At 40.4% G+C, this 23665-nt stretch overlaps 1 protein-coding gene across 2 annotated transcripts in view; it reads right to left on the reverse strand.

Annotated features, from left to right (window-relative positions):
* The window catches only part of mmp15b (matrix metallopeptidase 15b), a 35400-nt gene extending 12378 nt beyond the window's left edge, over positions 1-23022 (reverse strand). The window contains exons 1-7 of one of the 2 annotated variants that reach the window (XM_047363246.1): positions 22270-23022; positions 11038-11186; positions 10655-10777; positions 10187-10494; positions 5598-5759; positions 4278-4474; positions 1532-1670 (exon numbers count right to left, since the gene is read on the reverse strand). In XM_047363246.1, the coding sequence (XP_047219202.1) occupies positions 1532-1670; positions 4278-4474; positions 5598-5759; positions 10187-10494; positions 10655-10777; positions 11038-11186; positions 22270-22407 (1216 nt within the window). In that variant the 5' untranslated portion in view covers positions 22408-23022. Of the gene's footprint in view, positions 1-1531; positions 1671-4277; positions 4475-5597; positions 5760-10186; positions 10495-10654; positions 10778-11037; positions 11187-22269 lie in introns of those variants that run through there. The other variant, XM_047363245.1, reaches the window with a different exon arrangement.
* Positions 23023-23665: the final 643 nt, after the last annotated feature.

Genomic DNA, 23665 nt, shown 5'->3' on the forward strand with positions numbered 1-23665 from the left:
CATTTACATCATTCTTGGCCCATTTTACATAAACACCAGCATAAGAGGAAAATAACCGTAGGAAAGTAACACTGACTGATCCGATGGGCTCATTTCTAACGAACAGACATCCCCTCTTTGTATTGAGGCCTGACTCTCTTCTCCCCTCCCTTTTCCCTTGTCCCCTTCCTTTGTTAATGGCTCATAGCCAAGTGTCACGCTGAGAGGCCTGCCAATGACATCATTCTCCTCATTATCAACAGCTGTCCCAAAGCCTGCAGCTCTTCAGAGTGAAGCAGAACTGAAGGTTGATTTCTTCCTTTTTCATTCAACTACTTCAATTCTTCATTCCAAAGGTGGACAGAGCTCCAGAGCTTGTTTAATTGCTGACATGAAGGTTTAAAATGACCAGGACGTTTTCTAATAGTTTGAAATGTAACAGGGAAACCAAACGTTTTATCGGCTTTTCAGAGAAGGGGAATGAAAGATGTGTAGTTTATTCCATACACTCAGAATGCATCTTAAATATGAAATATATATTAAATATGGAGATCAGGTCACAGTCTTGCTAATGATCTCCCTTAGAAAGGGCACTGCAGTACTTTTTCAACAAGTCTGGGTATCACATTTTCTGACTGTAGTGAGCTGTCATTATTATCAGGACACTCCAGTTGGCTTAAAAGGGAATGTTCAAAAAAAGATATCAGATGAGTTACAGTTGGGTGGACAAAAATACCATGTTGATGTCCGAGGTGAATGGGCAGACTGGTTTGAGATGATAGAAAGGCTAAACAAATCCCTTGTTACCATGAAGCTATGCAGGGGAACCATTTCTGAGAGTGTAACATGCCAAACCTCGGATCAGATACGATGTTGCCTGGTCCAGTGAGTCTGCAACATTCAGATGGGGTAAACATGATGAAATCATTGCCTTGTATAAGCGGTTCAGGCTGCTGGGAGGAGGTGTAGTGGTCTGGCTCCTTGTTTTTAGGCATTCTTAACTACTGGATTTATAATGGATCTTTCAATGGTTAATGGATGCATCTTGCTAATTGTTAAATGTCTGGCTTGTAAAACACTTTAGTCCACCATTGCTGTTTTAAAGGGGCTATATAAATAAAGATGATCTTGACCCTGACTCTAACTGAGCATCATTTATACCACAGCTGACCATGTCCATCCGTTTTATGGCCACAGTGTGCCCATCATCTGAGAGCTACTTCCAGCAGGATAATGCATAATGTGACAAGGGTCAAATCATTTCAAACTGGTTTCGTGAACATGAAAAAGAGTTCACTGTACACCAATGACCTCCGACATTACCAGATCCAACGCCTAAAGAGCAGCTGTGGCATGTGGTGGAATGGGAGCCTCTCATCATGGGATATGATGTGCAGCAACCTCTTAATGTGGTCATGTCAAAATGGACCAAAAACCCTGAGCATGATAACATGATTACATGATAACAATGCCATGAGGCCATGGCTGCAGAGAGCAGCATGAGAGCCCTGAGTAGCACGCATCATTTTGTTTGTGCAAACGTCCCTCTTACCTTTAAAGAAGACGAACCTGCCGTCGTGTCTCTCGTAAGCAGCATCGATGTCCCCAGGCAGACCCCTCCAGAAGTGGCCGATGGGCATGGGGTAGTTATCAAGGACCCTGTTCCTGCGCACCCTCCAGAACCACCGACCCTGCAGGGTTTAACATTAGGAAAAGGGTTCATATGGGGATGAGTTCTGTCATTATTCTGTCATCCTAGAAAACGTTTCTCCTGTTGCACGTCCCTTTAATTACATCTAATCCAAAGTAAAGTCCAACCAGAAATTACAAATGCTATTTTCTTTGGTTAAAAAAAACAATAGACTTTGTTAAAAGGGTGCAAATGGATACAGATGAATAAGTATGATTTCTTTTTAACTGGTCAACAAGCTCTTGTAGCAGAGTTCACACAGCACTGTCATGAAACTCTGTGGTTATTATGCCTATTTAAATGAGTGTTAAAGGATAACAAGACCAGAACGGACAATAAAACAGCAACAGCTGAACACTGATAGGCTAATAACTGTTTGATGGCTTCATCACAGCTCATCACTCCTTTCTTTGCTTGTCAGGCTGCTACATTACATTTTTCATAAAGTACTCTAATTTTCACTGTCAGGTAAACAGCACATAGTGGTCCATTTTATCCAATCACTTGGTGATACTTTGGCTAATGAGCATTAAGATGTGTAATAAACTACTAATTCGAGTAGACCTACTTTCACCAGCAGCTCATTTATGAGTGGTGAGGCAGTGGAAGCCCTTCTTGATCTGGATAATGTAACAGTAAAACACTTGGCGATGCTTCTTTCTGGCAAGCACACCTTGTTTCGTCCTTCACGCCGGACACGCAGGCTGGCTGCATGGCGGGGCTCGGCTCAGAATGGAGCATAACAGACTGGAGATGTGAAGGAGGGAGACGGAGAGAGACCAGGAGCAAACCCTGATTGGAAGCGCTTCAGTTTATGGGTTGAACAGAGTCTTTGAACTCAAGTGGCCTTATTAGTCCCTTAACAAAACGGATCACTATCCTGATTATATGGTAGAAAAAAGGTTTATTTGTTGCTGTGCACTGCTGGACAGCTGGCTGAAAGACAGTTACTACACTTTCCTCTCTCCTGCATATTCATATCTTTTGATGTATTTTCAGTCATTAAAAACGGGGAGTCATGATGTGAAAAGTAAAGCAGCACAACCTGTGACTTTAGTTAAGGCACCATGGTTTAAAAACTACAGTAGGCGAGCTACAACCATCATTTATTAAGCACCTGACTGTAGGCTGGCTACCCCAGCAGACAGCCCAACTAATTAACCAGCTAATATCAGCTTGTTAAACGCATGCTGTTCCACAAACAGCAAAAGCAGGTAGTATTCTGTGCAGTAAGCACCTAAAAACTACCACTACATTTAACATGAGAGTATTCTATGTTTTTTAGGGCTATGTATATATAACTATTATATTTGAAAAGTTCAGATTACTTTCAACAAATTGAAAAATGTAATTAATACAAACCTAAAAATAGAAAAACCAGCCGAAGGACAAATGAAGGATTAGGTACAAAGAAGCACAGTTAGATAAAAATGATTTTTTTTTAAATTAAGTAAAAACTGATTTTGTCTATAACTGAATTATTTATGATTTAAAAGACACAAAACTCAGTACTATTGATTAGATTCTTGTCTTGGCTCATTCTGATCAGGCTTTTGTATGATAAGAAGAAGCTGGGACTCCTTTTTATATGTTCATCTGACACTGATTAACAACCTCCAGATAAGCTTCAAGAATGGATGAAATCCAGGGAACAGGAGTTAACTGGCAAAGATGAAACCCTAAAGCGCATCTCTAGCTCTTTGACTATATGCAGCACATGTCCAGGCAACCAGATATCAGGTCCTGTGTTTGCTGTTCTATGTCAAACACACCTACTCTCAGATAAGAGATACACAGAAACTGATCTCTGTGTTGGGAGGAACAGGGACCTGCTCTCCTGCCAAGATACTACAATGTTAGTTGTTTCCTGGGATCCAGCTGAAGGTGTGTTTGGGAGTTCATCGCTGTTAGATATGTTGAGCCTCTGATACTGCTACTGCAACACTGGACAACTCCTCTGAACTCTACCTCTGACACACATCATTACTCATGCTGGGCTGCTGCTCTCAGACCATCACCAAATAAGTCCTGCACACATGAAAACACTCCTAAGTGTTGCTGAAATTTCAGTAAACTCAGCCCTGAAACAAATCCCACAGACCTCTTGCATCACTGACCAGTAAATGTTACATCCTAGCTTACTGAAAACACAGCTGATGCATAACGACAAACAACCATAAGCCTAGATTGCATGATATCAGAAAATTGCTTAGTGAGAAATATTAAAACCTAATTGGGAGCAAATGTAGTCAACAGCAAAATGATCGGATTGTATGTCAGCAGTTATACAAAGCTAATAGTTAAGTGATGCCTTTTAATAGTTCTGTGTGTTTCCAAAGGCTCCTAAAGCAAACACCTGAACACCACCCAACCCTATTAACAAGGCTGTAGCTCATAAAAGAGCAACAGCCCTGGTGGTTTACAATCCAAAAAGCCCTGATTGAAAACAGACCATGTCTTGACCACGCACACACCCTTTCTCTTAAATCAAAGCTCAAATGATGCAGAGGACTGAATCTCCCAGCTGTGATTGGTATAAAGAAAGAAACCTTAAGAGGGTCCATCTGTCCTGTCTGATGTTGGGGCCAAACATCTTTAAAGCATTTACCTTAAAAACAAACATCTCTCCGCGCAACATAGCAACAGTGTCGAAGTTCCCTTCACAGATATTAGGCCCATAGTGATCGGGTCTGTCAGTGGTTCTGGGGCGGTCAGGGTGTCGAGGGGGAGTCTGAGGTGGTCTGGGTTCTGGACGACGTGCCGGCACAGTGGGCAGAGCCGGAGTGGGAGCGCTGTCTGGCTGACCTTTGGAGAGTCACAGAGTGGGTTCAGCTGAATGAGCAAGATAAACTGGACACAATGATGAGCATCAACACGGTGATAAACATTTTTACAGTTTTTTTATTCTATGTAAATGTAAATGTTGAAATTGATAAAACCACAAACACTTAACAGTATTTCCAAGTAAGAAACTGCCTAATTTAATTCAATGAAAGTGGCATAGTTGTAAATTAACCTATTACTCTGAGCTAAATGTATTCATTTTTGGATGCATTTTATCAATCATTACTAACTATAACTTTGTTACTAACTAGAAAATGTGTTTAAACTATAGGGCTAAGGAAAATATAGCATTTTGTCTGCCAGAAAACTAATATTGCAAAATTAACCTCACTATACTTTTCACATGGTCAAAGATGGTGGTAGCGGTATGATCCTGTATGATCTTTTTCTTCAGCAAGGACAGGAAATCTGGTCAGAGCTCATCTAAATATGGAGGGATGTAAAATGCAGAGTAATCCTTGGAGGTTGCAAAAAAATCGAGACTAGGATTGAGGTTCACCTTCCAGCTGGACGACGACCATGGACATATAGCCAGAGCTACCGTGGAATGGTTTAGATTAAAGAAATCTCATATGTTAGATTGACCTAGTCAAAGTCCAGCAAGAAATGAAATTGAGAATTTGTGGCAAGAGTTGTTAAACGATTTAGATATTCCCTCCAAATTGACCCAAGATGGGAAATATAGCAAATGCATGACGTCAAAGAAGTACTGTAAAAGACCTGCAGCTGTAATTTTAGCAAAACTTTTTAAACACCATGCATCATTATATGTCCCCATCATACTTTCAACTGGTCTGTTATATAATATCTGACATTTGTGGTTGTAATGTGACAAAATGTAGAGAGGTTTGAGGAAGATCGATACTTTTGTAAGGCACTGTGCATCTGCTACAGTTTATCTGAAGAAATATTTGCACTGTTAAAGGTAAAACCCTGACGTAACAATAACAGAAGCCTGTAAATCCTTACTTTCAACACTTCAGCAGGGAACCTGCATAGGTTTACATGAGTTAAACTCTGTAAGGTTTAAACTAACTAAACAATGGGATGGAGGGGTCAGATGATAACAGAACAAATCTCTCACCGTAGATCTGTTGTATGCCTTGTCGATCATCGTCAGGCAGCTTGAAGTTCTCAGTCTCCATCCACTGATAGAAAGGTGCCATGATGGCCAGGGGGTTACTGGAGTGCTCTAAACCCAGGGCGTGTCCCAGCTCATGGACTGCCACCAGGAAGAGATCATTACCTGGATGAATACAGAACATGTCACACAGTCATTATACTGTAATCACTAAGCTCAGGATGTCTGAAAAAAGCCTAAAACAGCCTCTTTGGGTTTACTAACATATGCTTCACCTTTACTGCCACAGCTTTTTGGGACTAAAAGAGGAAAGCCAGTATATGTCTGTGTGGAACACAAGTCATGTGTAAGAACTACAGTTTCTTGTTCTCTCCCTTCTTATGATTGAAACAAAACCTCCTCTCTGTGACAGAAATGATAGAGTCATGCTAATAACAGCTGATATGAATCTGCACACATTCCTGTCACTTTGAACAGGTCAAAGAAATAGTTGTCCCCTGCTTGAGTCAACTCAAACACAATGGTGACCAACGCATTATATTTCATCTCAGCACAAGAAGACATCTCATCTTTGAAACGTTAAACAGGTTTATTTCCTCCAACATGTTCCTGTAGGTCCCTATCTAAAGGGAAGCCAAAACATAGCCGGGTATTTCCCCTCGGTCAATACCTCTTTGTCCTTCACCCGGAGCCATGAACCTGAATGAACTTTGAACTTGCCAAGTGTTAGGTCTGACCCATAACGAGCGGCACTGATTGGAGAGATTTGTGCCAGTGACATCATGCATTAGAGAAAATGATAGTGATTTTCCTGCTGTGTGTGCACAAGAGAAGGAAATACTGTGTGCTTGTCTATCTGTTCACTTCTTCTGAGAAACACACACAAGGATACGAAGTTCCTCCTTCCCCCACCTTGTGTACTCTGAGTCACATGCATGTCCTTATGGAATGCTAAGATACAGCAAACACTTCAGGGAGGAAAACAGCAACGGACAAGATAGAGTGCAAGAGATAGCTGGAGATGAATGAAGAGAGAGTGAGCTCTGAGGAGAGATAAAGACGCCTTTGTGAGGTAACTGTGACAACCCTTCAGCTGGACAGAGAAAGCAAGAAGAAAACGTCTAACATCTCAGCCATTGAAGCTATATCTGCCCTATGTTTAGCGTTTGGCAAGTTAGCTATTTCCATCCATTTCTTCACAGTGTTCACAATTCCACAAAAAGAAATAGACTGGACAAAATGGCCTCCATGTGACAGCACCAAGGTTAAACTCACTGTTGATCAAGTAAAACACAAAAGCCTTGATGATGTTTTGTTGTTATCCATGACCTTTGGGGAAATATTCTGTGGAGTGACGACACATCAGAGGAACATTTTAGAAGGTGGACATGTCCCTGTTACATGTGGCATAAAACTAACATGGCATGGTGATGGTCTGGGCTCCATTAGCAGCTGGACAATGTGCCATATTTGAACCATGAATTCTGCTCTGAACTAAAAATCCTGAAGGACAATGTCCAGCCATCGATTCTTGACCTTAAGCTCAAGGGTGTTGAGTTATGTAGCAGGCCAATAATTCATGACACACCAGCAAGTCCAACTTGAAATAGCTTAAAAACAACAGACCGATTAGAGATGATATGACCTTAAACAGACCAGTTCACCTTTGAAAGCCCTCCAATGTGGCTGAATTAAAACAATTTCACAAAGAGAACCGGGCCAATCTTCCTTTAGAGGGATGTAGAAGACTGTTAGCAGATCTGCAAACACTGGAAGTTTTTACTAACAAGAAAACGTTTCCAACGTTGGGCACAGTTGGTTAGGAGAATGTTTTTCTCTTAAACAATCAAAGTATTAATTGAACTTTTTATTTTGCATTTGTCTGATACTAAAAGCAGTTTCATGACCTGAAACATTAAAGTGTGGGAAAAAAAAAGGAAATCTGTAAGATGGCTACTTTTTTACAGCACTGTATTTACTCCTAAATGTTGTATCAGGATGTGTCTAAATTTTAGTTCAGGTTATTTCGTGTTTAGAAAGCAGAAGAAATCTTTATATGTTTTACACCAAACATCAATTCAGAGCTACCAGGACCAAAGGCCACCAACAACAAATAGCAGTGCCTGATATTTTCTGGGACAATAGTGCAGTTTCACTGCTGCTGAAAGCACCATCTGATTCTTCTCTTGTGCTCAGACACGGGCACTTCTACTGCTCTCTCCTTTCCCTCCTCCTCTTCCTCCTTTAACGGTGTGATTCCAATAATAAGTACATTAACATCCACAACCTGCTGTCTATGAATAGTAGGATGCCAGACTGCTGTCTGACGTGATAGTGATGTAGCAACAAGGCATGAAGCCTGGCATCTTCCGTTGTGACAGGACTTACTGTTATACCGTGCTCACACACTGTGACATGTTCAAGTCCTGTAGGATTTTTGAGATAGTACAGCATGTGCCAGGCTTAAAGCAAGCAGGCAAGTCATGAATTTGATCAACAAGTCCAAACTGGTGAAATAAGTGGCCAAGGTGTGCAGTTTGTTTAAAATCGTTTCTCTGCTGTAGCTAAAGTTTAACCTAAATGTTCATAGCTGACGTTTCCTGCTTAATTGCTTCAGTTAAAACCAGCCTCGTTAAGACCAGAGCTCCAAAATCCCCCTCTCATAAAGGCTCTCTTCTGAACACTTGGAGCACAACCGTGCCCTTCTCCCTCGCCATATTCACCTGAGCAACCAAAACAGACACACTAAGTCTGCTCTGCCTTTTTTTACCAGTAACTTACATTGGTTTCATTTGAAGATAAATTCCTCAAAGCACCCAGCAGCGTCTCTTCTATGTAGTGTGTTTAAGGTTTTTATCAACAAAGAAAGACAAGGATGATCACAGCTGAACAGCATCATTGTTCACTGAAACTGAGGCGAAGGAAATGGTGACAAAACAAACCTTCCAATGAGATTAACTTTTTTTCCTTTTTTATCAGCTGTCTTTTAAAGCCTTTATGACTAGAGAGGGAGCAGATGAAAGGTAACTAAGACATCCATTCAACTGGACAGGAAGAAAGACTTAACTCTAAGTGTTAGAAATGAAGCAAATGAAGCTATTGCTGACTGAGTGTGGACACATTTTATCAATCGGTTTTTATTTTGAATCCCTGAAGGTGTGTTTGCCTTTGAGCTCCATCTCACACCTTATTCATGAGAAAAGGAGGCTCCCAGAGCTCAAAGACTGAAGCAGCACCTAGACCACCAAAACCATCTTTCCAAACTTGCTGTTCCTTTTGCCAAATCTTTCCTGTTGTACAAAAGGAGTGATTTTCTGAGACCCCCCAACAGTGTCTCATCTGTGTAATGTGTGCTTGAGATTTTTGGCTAAAAAGGAAGAGTTGTTCAGTTCAAACATGCAGGGCTGATCAGTCACACAAGGTTTACACCTCCATTCTTTTATTTAATAACACTGTTATATATCAATATCACTATTCACTTCCCAAAACGAACTGGGAGCTCACTTTGCAGCAAGAACACTTAAACAGGTAAATGCTGATGTCTTCCCTCTGCAGTTAAAAAAGACATATAGCGTTAACAGAACCTATTACCATTTAAAACAACAACTCGCCATATGTTGAATTACTATATCACAACAACACTCAGTCAATAGTAGCTAAATTAGGAAAAGGAAAAATAAGCTTTGTATTCCCAGTAAAACTGTCAGTTTGGTACTGGATCTAATTCAGCAAAGCAGAAGCCTTCTGAGCTGAAAGAATGATAAATCCAAAAAACAACCCTCAGGCTCGTAGTTTTCATCAATAACCCTCCTGGAAGGCAGCAAACATTTCATAATTAAATTGAGACTGTTTGTGTGTCAACAGCAGACAGTAATTTGGTTGTACTTTGCTTTAAAGCTGTTTAAGTAGTGTGGCCCAACAAGGGGACCATCTACAGATCTCCCCGAGTGGAACGCTCTCCTACTTACTGTGGCATTCCACCATCTCTGTGATCTGCTCTGAAACACATCCCACACAGATACTTAGCTGTGTGTGTCTGCAATGCAAATGCAGATAACCAGATGGGGAGCTGACTGTAACCGAAAACGTACTCCTTTGCTCTGATGGGTTAATTGAAACACAGAAAGTAGGTTGAAATGGCTTGGCCTCTGTGTCAGGACATGTGATCGGCTTTAGAGATCATGTTAATGAAAGAGTGAAAGCACAAGTAGGTGAGGTAAGGGTTAGGCTTTGATTAAAGTCCTTCACATAACAAAAGAATCTGGATCTTTTGTGTATGTGTGTGTGTATGTGTGTGTGTGCGTAATGGTTCAACACCCATGATTTTTACTAAAGTTAATTGGCGATACAAGTCCAGAAGAAGAGTTGCAGATGAGTCACAGTCATGTCAAGATCAAAGATAGGCACAGTATTAAATAATGTGGCTCGCTGAACCATCTTGTTTAAGTTAGGTGTAAATCAGTCTCAGTGACAGCTGTTTGAAATATATCAGCAATTAAAAAAGAACTTCCTCCATACTTTTCAAATCTTTTAGCTATGTTTGGTTTTATGTTAATGAAACCCTGAAATCCTTAAAGTCCATGATTAATTACCTTGTATGTTGTGGTTCCCTATGGTCCAAGGTTCATCAGCATCAAAATGTGTGTCCCCACCCATCCCAGGTCCAGGGAAGTAGGCGTGAGCCAGGAAACCCCCCTCTCCATCAAAAGGTGAGCTGTCTCCGTGAAAACCCGAGGCGAAGAAGATCATGATGTCGGGCTCCTTACGCCGTCCATATTTGATTTCCTGGTAGGGGATTTCATCAAAGGTCAGTGGGGTCACCGCCTCCCAGACCTTAAAGGCCCGTCGGATGGCCTCATATGAGTTATACTCTCCTATTTTGGGAGTGTAGTTCTGAATGCTGAAGAGTCACAAAGAGGAAGAAAGAATGATTTAGTCAGATTAAAGAAGTTCTGAACATAGAGGTGAACATTTGTTCATTTTACTCCGACCTAACTGACAAACAGATTGCTTTAAAGCAGCTAGCACTGTACATTTGTTTTATTTTCCCTTCCTGTTACCTGTAAGTGAGATGGCTCTTGCTCCATTTATGTCCAGTGAGTGCATAACGCTTCCGGCGCACGTTGGTTTTGATCTGCCCTCCAAACTTGTCAGGCACACCACAGCGGGGTCTCCTCATGGCACTGAATGGGTTCAAAGAGATCAGAAACAGGAAGGAGAACTTTTCAAATATGGAGCTCCCAAGTGAGAAGATAAAAGGGAGCATGATGTCATAAGTCCCCACCTTTGTAGGTGTACTTTGTAAACTTCCAACATATAGCCGAGTTAACCCTTTGTTAATAACCTAACTTTACAACCAAATGGATTGACTGTGTTTACACCCTATGTTTTATTGATTAGTAAGTCTGTGTGTATAGAATCCTAGGTGCTAAGACCTGCTGACCTGATGGTGTGAGCATCCATCTGACCAGTCACCTCCAGTCCATAGAAGCGCTGCATGTCACTGATGGCGTCAGACAGGATCTGAGCTGATCGCATAGTGGACATCTGTCGGTTGGCCTGGGGCAGGTACCCATACATCCTCAGCCATGACTAGACATAAAGAAATGCAAAATGGTAATTACTATCTGGCCCTTTGATGTGATCCAGACATTTTACTCTGAACATATTTCATCAAACTGTTTTACAAATACAAGGGATCACAATATGCACATTACAATGCAAGGTCTGCAAAAGTGTTCATACCTTTTGAACTTTTTCACATTTCCACAAACCTCAATGTATTTTATTGGAGTTTCATATCATAGACAAACACAAAGTAACTCCTCACTGTGAACTGGAAGGAAAATGATATGTAGTATTTAAAATGCTTCACATATACAAATCTGAGAGGTGTGGCCAGGGTGTTCATTTAGCCTCATTTACCCTGATACTACACAAAGCCAAAACATACAGCCATAGGAACAATTGCATGTTTTAGATCAAACATAAGAATGTGTTGGAATGGCCCAGTCAAAGTCTAGATCTGAGCAGCACCTCCCTTTTTAACCTTATTGGGATTTTGCTAAGAAACACTGACAAATATTTCAGTGTACACATATGGTCAATAAATACTACAAATGTCTTGCAGTTGTTGCAGGAAAAGGTGTTGACTTAGTAGTTAAATGCAAAGCGCACTTTATGATTTTTACTGGGAAAAACAGATTGAGACTGGGTTGTATCTGATCTTCTGATTGTAAAGGAGAGAAGAACGCAGTGAGGCCCACTGCTTCCGACTGTACTGTGGGAACAAGGGGCTGGGGGGGCGGTGCTGCTACTGACAGACATGAGGCAGAAGCTGCGATATTTGACCCAATCATAGATGACGCAAAGTCTACCCCACCTGTTCTGCAGAAACCCAATATGGCGGGGGCATGCACTTACCCTGAAGCAGAAAGCCCAAGCCCAGAGGATAACTGGGACAGAAGATACTCTTACACACACACCCAGTGGTGGTGAAAAAAAGGTGAGTCTCTGTGCAACTCTCATAATCACACCCATCTTTCACAAGACAAAACAGCAATGAAGGTCTGTATTTACTTGCTCATTCATTTCAAGCCATAAACCAAACTCAGCCCTTTCAGCATAGTTGCCTTGATCACATTTGTGTGTTGCCCCGCGTGACTCTGGACCAAAAACTCACTCAGTTTATTTGACAAGCAACACGTCCAAGGAAAACCTTTCATTTCATTTCCCCTGTTTCCCCTCTTCAGTTCCTCCAGTCTCTATTGAAATTCAATATGTTGGCTGTTATGAAAAGGTCAAAGAGTAAGTTGTGCAGAGGAAGTGGTATTATCAAACTCAATCCCTGGGGATCAAATTCAAAATATCTGTCAAGTCAGTAACATCAAACCTCAGCTTCACAGCCCCTTCAGAACATCACAGCTAGGCTATACCTTGCCTGCATGTGTCCTTCCATTACACCAACCCTTACACAGAAGCTGCGGTTAACGCCGTTCAATTCGTCATGTCTGATTGATCAGTCACTGCTGATAACCCCGCTGAGTCTAACGGGTTTTTTAGCCAATAAAAATAGCCAATGACCACTAAGCTTTTCTCTTTTCTCCAGCAAGTTGAGACTACAAAATCAACAGGAAGGTCATGCACAAAGCATAAATATAATAGGTGCTCAAAAAACAAACAATAAAAGCCTGTGATCAAACTACATACGTGTTACCAAAACTAATTTAAATGCTAAAATGTCTCATCATTCTAATCCAGTATAATTAGAAAAGAACTGGTTTTAGCTCTCACAGATGGGTTCTGTAAATGTGTGTGGAGAGCGACCAGCTCAAGAACTCTTGCCTTCAATCTGATCTTTTTTCATTGGCCTTACAGTGTTTTATAAAGGAATCGCAGATCATGTGTAGAACCATTTTTTAAAAGGAATATCTACTCTATTACAGCCTGAAACACACAATAACACAATGCAAGGCAACATTTTTGTCTCTTTTGGAACATGACAGCCTTGGTGAGGGAGTACATAAGGCTTTCCTTACATACTGCTTAAAGGATGGAACGCTCCCTGACCCTAACCTAACCTCTGACCACCAAAATCAGTTCTGCCTTGAATCAGTGGAGACATTAAAGAAAAAGAAAAACACAGAAAGTCCCTGAGGTAGTTATGGGATAAGAAGTTCAAAAGAATGGGATGCATGGATGGTTCTAATCCATGTCGATGAACCAGATCAACCACTGCTGTAGAGGAACCTAATGAAAATCCAGCTAATTAAAATTCAGAAGCAACTACCTTCAAGGTGTTGTGTGTGGTAGTTCTTGGTTAAATGAAGCGTAACAGTTCAGGGCCTCAGGCATCAAAGTGTTTAACTTGAGGCACCTCCAAGGGTCACCCATTCATACATTTTTGTATAGAAACACAGCCATGTGCTTTGTTGTACCAACTGCTTCATCCCCAATTCATATTCTCACAAGTTTTATTTCCTCGGTGAACATAAATGATTGCAGTTCATGAATAATTGATTCTGTTCTGTGTAAAAAAATCGTATTTTTATTGCAAAGTGAGAACATTTTCTTGTTCCTCACTTTTCCAAATTCCGTTCTTGGGACAGGGGGTTAGGTTTAGGACAAGGGTATGAATTGAGTTATAGTTACGGTTAGGTATAAACTGGTTAGGGTTAGTCTTAGGGTCAGGGTTAGGCAATAAAAATCAAGGAAAATGAATGGAAGTCAATGGAAGTAACTGAAAAGCCCTCATAAAGATTGTAAAACACGGAAATATGTGTGTGTGTGTGTGTGTGTGTGTGTGTGTGTGTGTGTTTGTGTGTGTGTGTGTTTGTGTAGCAAGGGCTGAACTGGAACTGACCCTGACCCACATCTGACTCAAGATAAGGACGTTTAAAACATGCTGATGTACAGTCAACAGAAACCTGCATCATGTATTGAAACTCAGAAAAAAAGTTGCCACAATTCCTCAGTCAACCTTTATTTCTGCTAATTCAGGACTGGATGACATTCATTTTCTTTACTCCCTCATACAAAAGGAAGCTACTATAAACCAAGACACAAAGCACATCCTGGACAAGTTGACCAGACAACACTAATTCTAATGCCTGAATTAGAATGGGAATTAACGTGTTTTTTATGATTTACACACTGAGAGAGGAGTACCCAGAAATAATCAGTGCATAGGACAGTAGCCATAAAGGTGACATGAAGGACAGAAGGCAGTAAGCTTATTGTCAACCCCTGAATCAATGCAAGTTGTGGAAGGAAGACTTTATGATTGTCTACTTCAAACCATCGTCATGGTTATATCTGATACAGTTTCTGGACAGTATTATATTAATTACAGCTTCTCATTTCCATCATTTTAAATAACATATTAATTTATATGCTGTCATTGAATTTAGACAAAGAATGACCTAAACACGCTATCTAAATCTTTCTGTTGCTTTTTGCCAAACTAACTGTTAGTTGGGTCATTCTGAAGCTGTAGTTACTTTGAGCACCTGCTACTATGAAAACAGAACATTTCTCCAAACTCATTCTCAGTTTGGTAAAGAATGTAGTGGAAAAGACATCCTATCTGAAATGTATTATATTTCATTTGCTATTACTGTTCTTACTTCAGGAGAAATGAAGGAGAGTGATTAATGGTAATATCTCAAACATCAGAAATCGTAAGAAAACCTAGAGAATATTTTTATATTGCACACAAGTATCACCAAGTGGCCGTCTTGTGGCAGGCGTAGCAGTTCCACGTGTCTTTTGACATTTGGTGGAGCCCCCAGCATCTGATGCTGATTTGTCCTATCAACGCTGTGTTGTCAGACACAAGGACAGTTAGAAAGATGTATGGAGGACTCGGAATTGCACCTCCTTCATCTAAAACAGTACAGCACTTCAATCTGGCCGCTTACTCTCCATCATCAGCTGGGCAGAATACAAAACTACCTGAAAAAAGAGAACAGCCTTGCGACTGCACCCATGTGTGTAAGCCCAGCCTTGTCTATTAAATGGTCTTTCAAAGAGTCCTTGAGTTTATCTGCAAAACAGGCCCAGCAATATACAAGGAGTTGTAAAACCTGCCAGTGTGGGACTGTGCACAAATGTGTGTGTGTGTGTGTGTGTCCACCACAATGTCAGCCAAGACACTAACAGAGCTTTTTGGTCTGCTGCCATGTCTCAGCTATGCAAGTCCTACTGAGAGGATGGATGGGAGTAGTGAGAAACAGAGACAGGTAGTGAACAGGAGGACAATTTCATTTATTCAATTTTTAGATTTTTCCTAAAATTCATACCAAGGGTAAGAGCAAAGTCATTTTTTGTGTTTGGGAGAAATATCTACTTGCCTGAAGTTAACAATAAAAACAAATGAATCAGGTCATTTTCTTGCCAGCCACATCTGAAAATCCCTCATTCAGTGAGCCTTTTGTAGGTAATTGTTGTAGTTCTTCTTTTGCTGCTTGAGATAAATCTATGAACTAATCACCCAACTCGAACTAGAAACCGCGCTGCATTTACTGCTTCCTAGAAGTGAGATGCTTAAACAATTTTGCAAAACCTTTATTTTCTGTTTTTAAACTTACAGAAATGTCCTGTTTTTTAATTTATTTTTCAAATGTAAGACTTTCATTAACCCAGTTATCTGACATGTTTCAGTGTTTTCATAGAATGTTTTCAAGCATGCAGCATCAGATGAACAACTGAAATGAAACTATGCTTTAAGAAACCAAGTGATGCACTGAAGGTTGAAGGTCTGGTGAGAATGCAGCCTGAGCTGGAGGAAAAGAAGAATCTTCATAAATCCTTCAGTTAGCAGCACCAAACACAATAAATGGTAAAACCCTGGCTGAAGGTTTTTACTCCTAAACCAGACAACATGGTTACACATATTTTCATGTTGTTGACAGAAAACAAAGCAAGACTTTTTGCTTGTGTCAGGGTGCTGTTTGAGTCTATCATTTGTTCATATATTGTTATCTAGCAAGCTGAACCCCTCGATCATGTCAATGTTTTTTTTTATTTTAAGATATAGCATTCTGAGGGGTAAAATCCTCTGAAACGCTTTGTTCTGTAAGGACATTGCTTAAGTTGTTTCTGTGATAAGAAAAGTTCTGATGAGTGTGACAAAACTTTGATCCAATGTGCACTATATGTTTGCTGACAGTTCAAAAGAGTTGCTAAACAATCTGAATAAAAAGTAAAAAAAAAAAAGACATATTTGTAAAACATCTTAGACCATTTATTTCCCAAGACGATCTCCACCATCTCATTATGGTGGTAAATGCTTACATTGGATTTATTCATGTTAAAAACCTTGTACATCTGTAATGCCAGTGCCAATCTGGAATTGGTTATAGTGTAGTTAAAGCAGGGTACAAAGAACTGTCCAAACACCAGACATTCATGTCTAAAAGATGGAAAATTCTTGTTTTAATTTAGCTCATAAACAAATGTCAAAATCTGGATGATTTCCATACTTAGCTGAGATAAAAATACTGAAAACACTGGGTTTTATAGTTGATGGCTGATGTACACACACAAACACACACTTTGTGTGTGCTTGATAGCTTACAGTAGCATGACCAAGCTTATGAGGCCCACCCAACCGAAGGTGACATGTCTCCTTTAAAACATGCTCATTGCTACAGTAATGTCAGCATCGTGGGACACGGGATCGCCAATCATATGGGAGTAGTAGGGCACTGGCTGGGATGTAAGGAGTGGGCATGTTGTAGATACCGGAAACAAAGAGGTTACAGACTGAGAAAGATGGCTAGTGCAGCAATAAGTCACCAATTCCATCGTCATCACTCTGCTTCTGCTGAAACCTGTATGTTCACATTCACTTTATTCAAACTTCTCTTATCACAGCTATGTTTCTGTCTCTGAGTGCTTGCATTTTCCCCTTCCTCTCACAGCTCTTCCTCATCAGACAACAGGCTTCATTGTATTTCCTCAGATGCCTCAGAGTCCCAGGCCTGGCCTGCCTGTTAAGAACAGCTGTCACATTCAACTGTCACATGATCCACAGCTGAGAAGGTCCGCCACCATCCCTATCCTTATTAACCCTCCATCCTATTTCTATGATTTATTTATAATACTCTTACTGCTCTAACAGCAATGTTTCGTCTTCTTAAAATCAAATTTCACAGATTCTGGTTACACACTCTAATAATCCCTCTCTGTTCGTTTAGTTCTTTTAACCTCCCACTTCATCCTTTTTGTCCAGACAGAGTAGGAGTTGGGATTTCAGGCCAAAAATCAGTATGTGGAGCGACGCTGATGAATAAAATGTAAGCAGTTTATATTTTTTGGCTGAAATTGCAAACTACTCACCTTTTTCGTTTATTTTAAATATACAGTCTGCTTTGAAAAAAATCAGGTTTGCAATTTATTTAAATTCAGAGGCTGCTAATGTTCATCCAGGTACTCTTCCTGGCTTCATTTACACCTTAGTATTCAATAAACGCTTATTTCTCCACCGGAATCACCTGGAAATGGTTTAAAATCTGTTGTTTTAAGTATTAGTGAACAGTGGTGGGTCTTCCTTGAATTTGGGCCTGAGGATGCCAAAACATAAAATGTCATTATGTAGCTTATCAGAACCACTAAGAATACGTGGAAAAAAAAGCAGTTGTTTTGGCTTACACTGTGCACAACACCTCATCGCCCTCTGCCCAGCAACAGAAACTTTTTTGTAAGAGCTGGTGCCACCCACCCAGGTTGTGCCACCCTGGGTGTTGAGCTGTGTCACTCAAATCAAAATCCTCCACTGCTGGTAAATCTCCCCAAATTTCAATGAACTGCTCTCATCACCTAAGTCTGCCTTCCTGGCACATGTCGTCATGACAGCACTGAGTCTTTTACAAGTTTTACTTTTGGCTGAATTGACACGATGGGATCTCTTTTGCGCGGTACAGACAACAAATACTCTGAAATATAACGTGCCTGAAAAAATTGTCTGAAAGGATATTAGTTCTTCACCAGAGTCCATCTCAACAAGCAATAACACTGAGTTATGTTGAAATATAATATTTAACATTGCCTCATGGACTATGTGGACTTCAAAGGTAGACTAGGTGCCTTTCTACCAATATGATGAATTGCTCAAAGTGTATTATTGTGATGGGCAACGTTTTCAATCTTTGTCTTTGAGTTTTCACCAAGCTGTTTTCTCCAGCTCCCTTATCCATATAAGGAGGCCTTAAGCCTAACATTAGATGTTGTGCATTCCATTTCTACTCGGACGTCAGAATTTCCGACCTCCAAGTAAGTAATTTCAACTAGAATGTCCCCGAAAGTTGGAATTACAAGTTGGAAAGTTGGGCCAACACTACCTCTTGTGTGGGTCCCTTCTGGTGTGAATACAAACCGGCCTCAATCCCCCCCAACTACAGAAACATACGTGTCTTCGGACTTAACAAGCCACTGTAGCCGTGAACGTTATACTGAAATTTTACCTGAATTGTGCTGTGTTGCTAACCTTGCTTAGCAACGTTGTGGTCTGCGTGTTTTAGCTCGGTGCAGAGCATCTCCATCTCCGATGGGGTTCACAAAATATAAATAGAACGTCACAAAATCTGTGTAGAATGAGCTGGTATTGATCATCGCAGTTATATTATATTATATATAATTGATATTTCAGCTGTAATAACGGCACACATGCAGAACAGAGCAGCTGCATGCAGGATTTCCACAGTTGCTTTCATCTATTTCCCGCTCTGTGCTTCTGCTCCTGTCATTTCTGTCCAATGGGAGCAATGATCGTCTCCCACGTCACGTGGCTTTGTTTACAACATTGTTAACTTGCAAAAAGTACAATGTGAAAGCAAACTGCACCAAAAAAAAAAAAAAAAGTTATCTTTTGGTCCCGACCAAACAAGCAGACCAAAGAACTTTCCTTCAGAAGAGTTTCTGCCCTTGCCACCATTGTTTTGCTCCTTTTCTTTTAGTATTTACTCATCGCGGTTGGTCTTGAGTCAGTTCTACTCTACACTGTGTGGTTCATATCCCATTGACAACAAGCAAGAGACTGGAAGGGTAAACTAACACCTTCTAATGCTAGCTTCCTATAGAGCTCAAATAAAGAATATGCCCAGCATACAATGATTTAACAGTTAAAGATATTAGTTATTAAAATATGTTTTGTCTAGTGATGCTACCTCCTACCCAATCAGTGACCAAAAGTCCATTGACTTTATAAATTTAGTCCATTGCATTTTCAGCACGTAACAGTTCCAAGTTACCCTTACTAATGGAAAAGCTTGATGAAGGAGCAGAGCTTAACTGAACCTCGCAGAGAAGGGACTAGTGGAAAAAGGGCCTTTCACTGCCACTAAAACCTGAAACTAATATTAAATGTTTTTACTGTCAGTACAGATAAAATTGTCTGAGGTGATGAATTATGTATAACATTTCAGTCAATAAGACTCTTTGGTGACTGTGCCACTCTTTTTTAAAGATGTCAAAAAGGTTCACTACCATTGTTACCACAAGGTGACAGTAATGCACCAAGTTGTTTGCAAGCTACCAACATGATTTTTAAGACACAAAGCCGACCAAAATAACTGAATTACAAACTAGAAACCACCTTTACTCCTAGAACAAGTACCCAAACACCCAAACTGAGGAAGATTCACAAAGAGCCCTGACTAGCAGAATTTGTAACATCCATATAGAGGTTTCTGGAGGCTGAACTTGTACTGAAACTTTTTGAACTTCATTAATATACACTGTATGAATAGAACCGAATTCATACGTTCCAGTTAGCTATGCTGTCCTGTGTGCGGTTAATATTGTCATCTGTACCTGCCTACTAGGATCTGCTGCAACTCTGCAGGTGTGCAGCCTAGGTTTTTGTGATTACACTGACTGCGTGCACCAACAGGGATACTATTGCCAGTGAAAAGGTGGCAGCAAACATAGATAACATAGAGAAAAGGAGAACAAACAAAATCACAAAAAAACACTTTTTTTTTTTAAGAAAGTGTGAGGAGATCTGCTGTTGTATACAGTGCATAAACGACCACATTATCAGGCTGTAGTAAAAAGTATATATCTCCCAGTAGAACACCATGGTTACACTGAGCTAAAAATATGGGCCCCATTAGTGTGGACACAGTCCAAGTAGCGTGCAGCTATGGAGAGGTATATTTGAGGATTTGTGAATAAATTTTGATTTTAAAATTTCATTCTGTTAAATAGGCTAAATTTTTATGCTCCAAAAAACTATCAAAGATGTATAGAAAAGGTTGATCCAAGATGTTAAAGCTGTTTGGATTCCAAAGAATTCCAAGTGTTAAAAAGACATGAAGGGGTCTCCCCAGCTGCCCCACAAACTTTTGCATTTAGCCACAAGCGCTTGGAAATTTCTCATCTGTTCACACAATGCAGATAGCCTTTGTCTTGGGTCTTAGCTAGAGACATTAACACACACTGCTGTGTTGACAGCCAAGCAGAAAACGCTGTAACCCGACTGACAACCTGACCCCCAGGTCACTGAGTGTGTCAGGCAGGCTCACCTCTTAATGGCCGGGAAGTCTGCCAGTCTGTCTTTAGCCCTTTGTCAAACAACACATCAAATCTCCAGCACCAATCACCTTCTTATAGCTATGCTGTCAGCTATTATCTCTGTTGTTTGACTCTCAAAACAAACAAGCGAGATGGATAACTGCGGAACCGACTTCACAACAATGCATGAGGAGCTGTGTCAAGCCCCGACATGATGCTTTAACATCTATAGACACATCTAAATGAACATTTTTGTCAGTGGTGTGGACTGAAAGATAACTGTAGAAGAAAAACAAAACACATACATTGTTGCAATGGAAAAACAAGATGGTTCCCAAAAGAATGACAAAAAGAGACTCCAAAGGCCAGAAACAGAGCCCAAACATGTCTCATAAATAAAAGAAGTAATGCATTGAAAATCCCTGCAATAAAGTTCAAAAACAGGTCAAGAATGTCATCAAAGGATATTGTTGCTGCTTTGGATAAAGTCTTAATGTTTAGGCAGGACAGAAGCTCTTTACTAAAAATGCATCAAGGATGTGCGATAAATGCCTCCTGTGTTTTACAGTTTAAAAGCCCCAGCTCACTTTTAAAGGCTGTATCACAAGTGCCTTGCAAAAGTATTCATGCCCCTTGATTTAACTGATTCTGTCATATTGCAGCGACATCCTATAATGGATATTATTGGAATTTTATGTGAAACACCAACAAATAGGAAGTGGTTTTCATTGGTTTACAAATAAACTGCAAACCTACCAAGACATGGGCATCCACCTAAATGGACAGGCCAGCAAAGACAGCATTAATCAGAGAAGCAGGGAAGTGGCACACAGTAACTCTGTAAGAGCTGCAGAGATACATAGCTCAGGTGGGAGAATCTGTTGACAGGACAACTATAGCTAAGTATTTAACAAATTTTGCCTTTATGTTAGTGACAATAAAAAAGTGATTGGGGGACAAAGCCATAAGAAGTCAATTTTAATGTTTGCCACAAGCCATGTAGGGCACACACCAAACACTTGGCAGAAGGTGCTGAAGATAACACCAAAAGTTAACTTTTTTAGCCAATTTACCAACTGTGTGTGTGTGATAGAAAACTAATACCAAACATCACTATAAACATCTCACATCACCTTAAAGTCTGAGTAGTCAGCTATTCTGTCGTCATTCAAAATAGGCATTTTTGAACTATCACAAGACGAGACGTCTTTTTTCTTTACATACGCATACATGTACACACTGTTCCTTTATCTTTATGTTAGTACGTGTTTAGATATTGAAATTATAAATATATAAACGTTGACAAATGTTTACATATTTAGACTGTCTACACGCTATGAGCACCTGAAACCAGAGTCCAATTAACAAAATGTGAAAACGATGAAGGAACATGAAAACTTTTGCTAAGTATTCTTTATAGCTGTGTGCTCAGTCTGTTATTGGTTATACTGCAGATTTGAGCATATGACGCGGTTATTAGAGACAATAGGCTAATTCTTCTGCCCATATCCAAAGACCTTGGAGAAACCTTATAACAGCCACTTATATCACACCTCAGGTCATTCTCTGGATACATGAGTAAAATAACCTAGTTATCCTGTTACTAAAATGCTATCAGATTACACTTCACTTTTAAAAGTCAGTAATAGCTGGGTCTTACCTCGGCGTTAAAGCCGCTTTCATCTTCCGCTCCACGCGCTCCAACCGCACACAGCCAAAGCGCGAGCAGGGTCTGTCTCCAGAGCAACCAGAAGCAGCTGTCCCGTGAGGAGGCGGCCATGGTCCGGGCGTCTTTCATGGAAAATTAGAGATGCTTCCCTGGGGTTCAGTCCCAACGGTGTCTTAGTTTATGCGGATACGTGTTACTGAAACTCCGCAGCGCTTTCTTCCTTTATGTCGGCGCACAGTCTTCAGGGGTGCACTTATATCCTAAGAAGCTCCATGGTTACATTTCAGTGGCCCGCTGAGATGTTGACTCGTGAGTCCGGACAGCAAAACCTTCAGTGTGTAACTATTCTGCTCTTATGTGTGATAGGAGTTGAGCACGTGAGCGCACCACTCATTTAATCCACATCAAAGTAGGAACACGCGCTTGACTTAAAAAGAGATATTGACGCGTCTTGTAGTTTTCTTTATTGAATTACTGCTGATATAATAACATGGACTTGTATTAATTCCCGACAGCAGAGACTGAAGTTGTCTGGATAAAGTTGAAACAAACAATACAGTTCGCCACGGCAATCAATTCCTTCAGCTTTAGCACTATTTGATCAAATAAAATAAGTTGCGGTTCGCAAATGTGTTTAATAAACGTATTTACGTTTCCCCTTGGCTTTTGAGTTCAGGTTTCCTTTTTCCCGGCTTGAATCCTCCAGGACAGTCGCTCACAGTCCTGTCCTCAGGGTCCGCACTGTCTCCCTGCCGGAGCCGGTGGAGGAGTGCAGCGACGCGTGAGCTTGAAGTAAAATAAATTGATGACGTAGTCTTGATTTTCAAAATAAGTCGAACGGACTGGATTATGAATTCGAAATGAAGCTATCTTAAAAGGCGTCTTTGGAGAATTGGTACAGAAAGCTAATTATACTCCCTAAAGATCCAATGATACTTTTCTTATTTCTTATTTGTTACATTCATTTTTATAAATGAACAACACGTATGAAATTCTTGACTTCGATTTGAATTTTGGAAAAAAAACAAAGCAACCTCCAACACCCAAGTGGAAAAAAGAAATGCGAACATTTTTTATAAATAAATTTTGTCCGTGGTTTGTTAACATTTTTGGTATTATTTTGAAGGCGAAACTAAAGCCTTGAATGTCGGAGGGAAATGGGAGAGCAGTATGAGCTGGACATGAGCCACCACCCACCCCCACCTTACTGTGGTTGTACCACAGAGCTCACACACAATGCAAATAAAGACTGGTAAGAATGGGCAAGACTGTTCGATATGGTAACCGCAGTTATCATTCATTAACCAGCCTGAAACTGTTGGGAGGAGACGTGTTTTTTAAAAGTCTCAGTACCTCTAGAACCTTTTTTAACATTACCCCTTATTAC

The sequence above is a fragment of the Girardinichthys multiradiatus genome, chromosome 4 (genome assembly GCF_021462225.1).
Source record: "Girardinichthys multiradiatus isolate DD_20200921_A chromosome 4, DD_fGirMul_XY1, whole genome shotgun sequence".
Lineage (NCBI taxonomy): Eukaryota > Metazoa > Chordata > Actinopteri > Cyprinodontiformes > Goodeidae > Girardinichthys > Girardinichthys multiradiatus.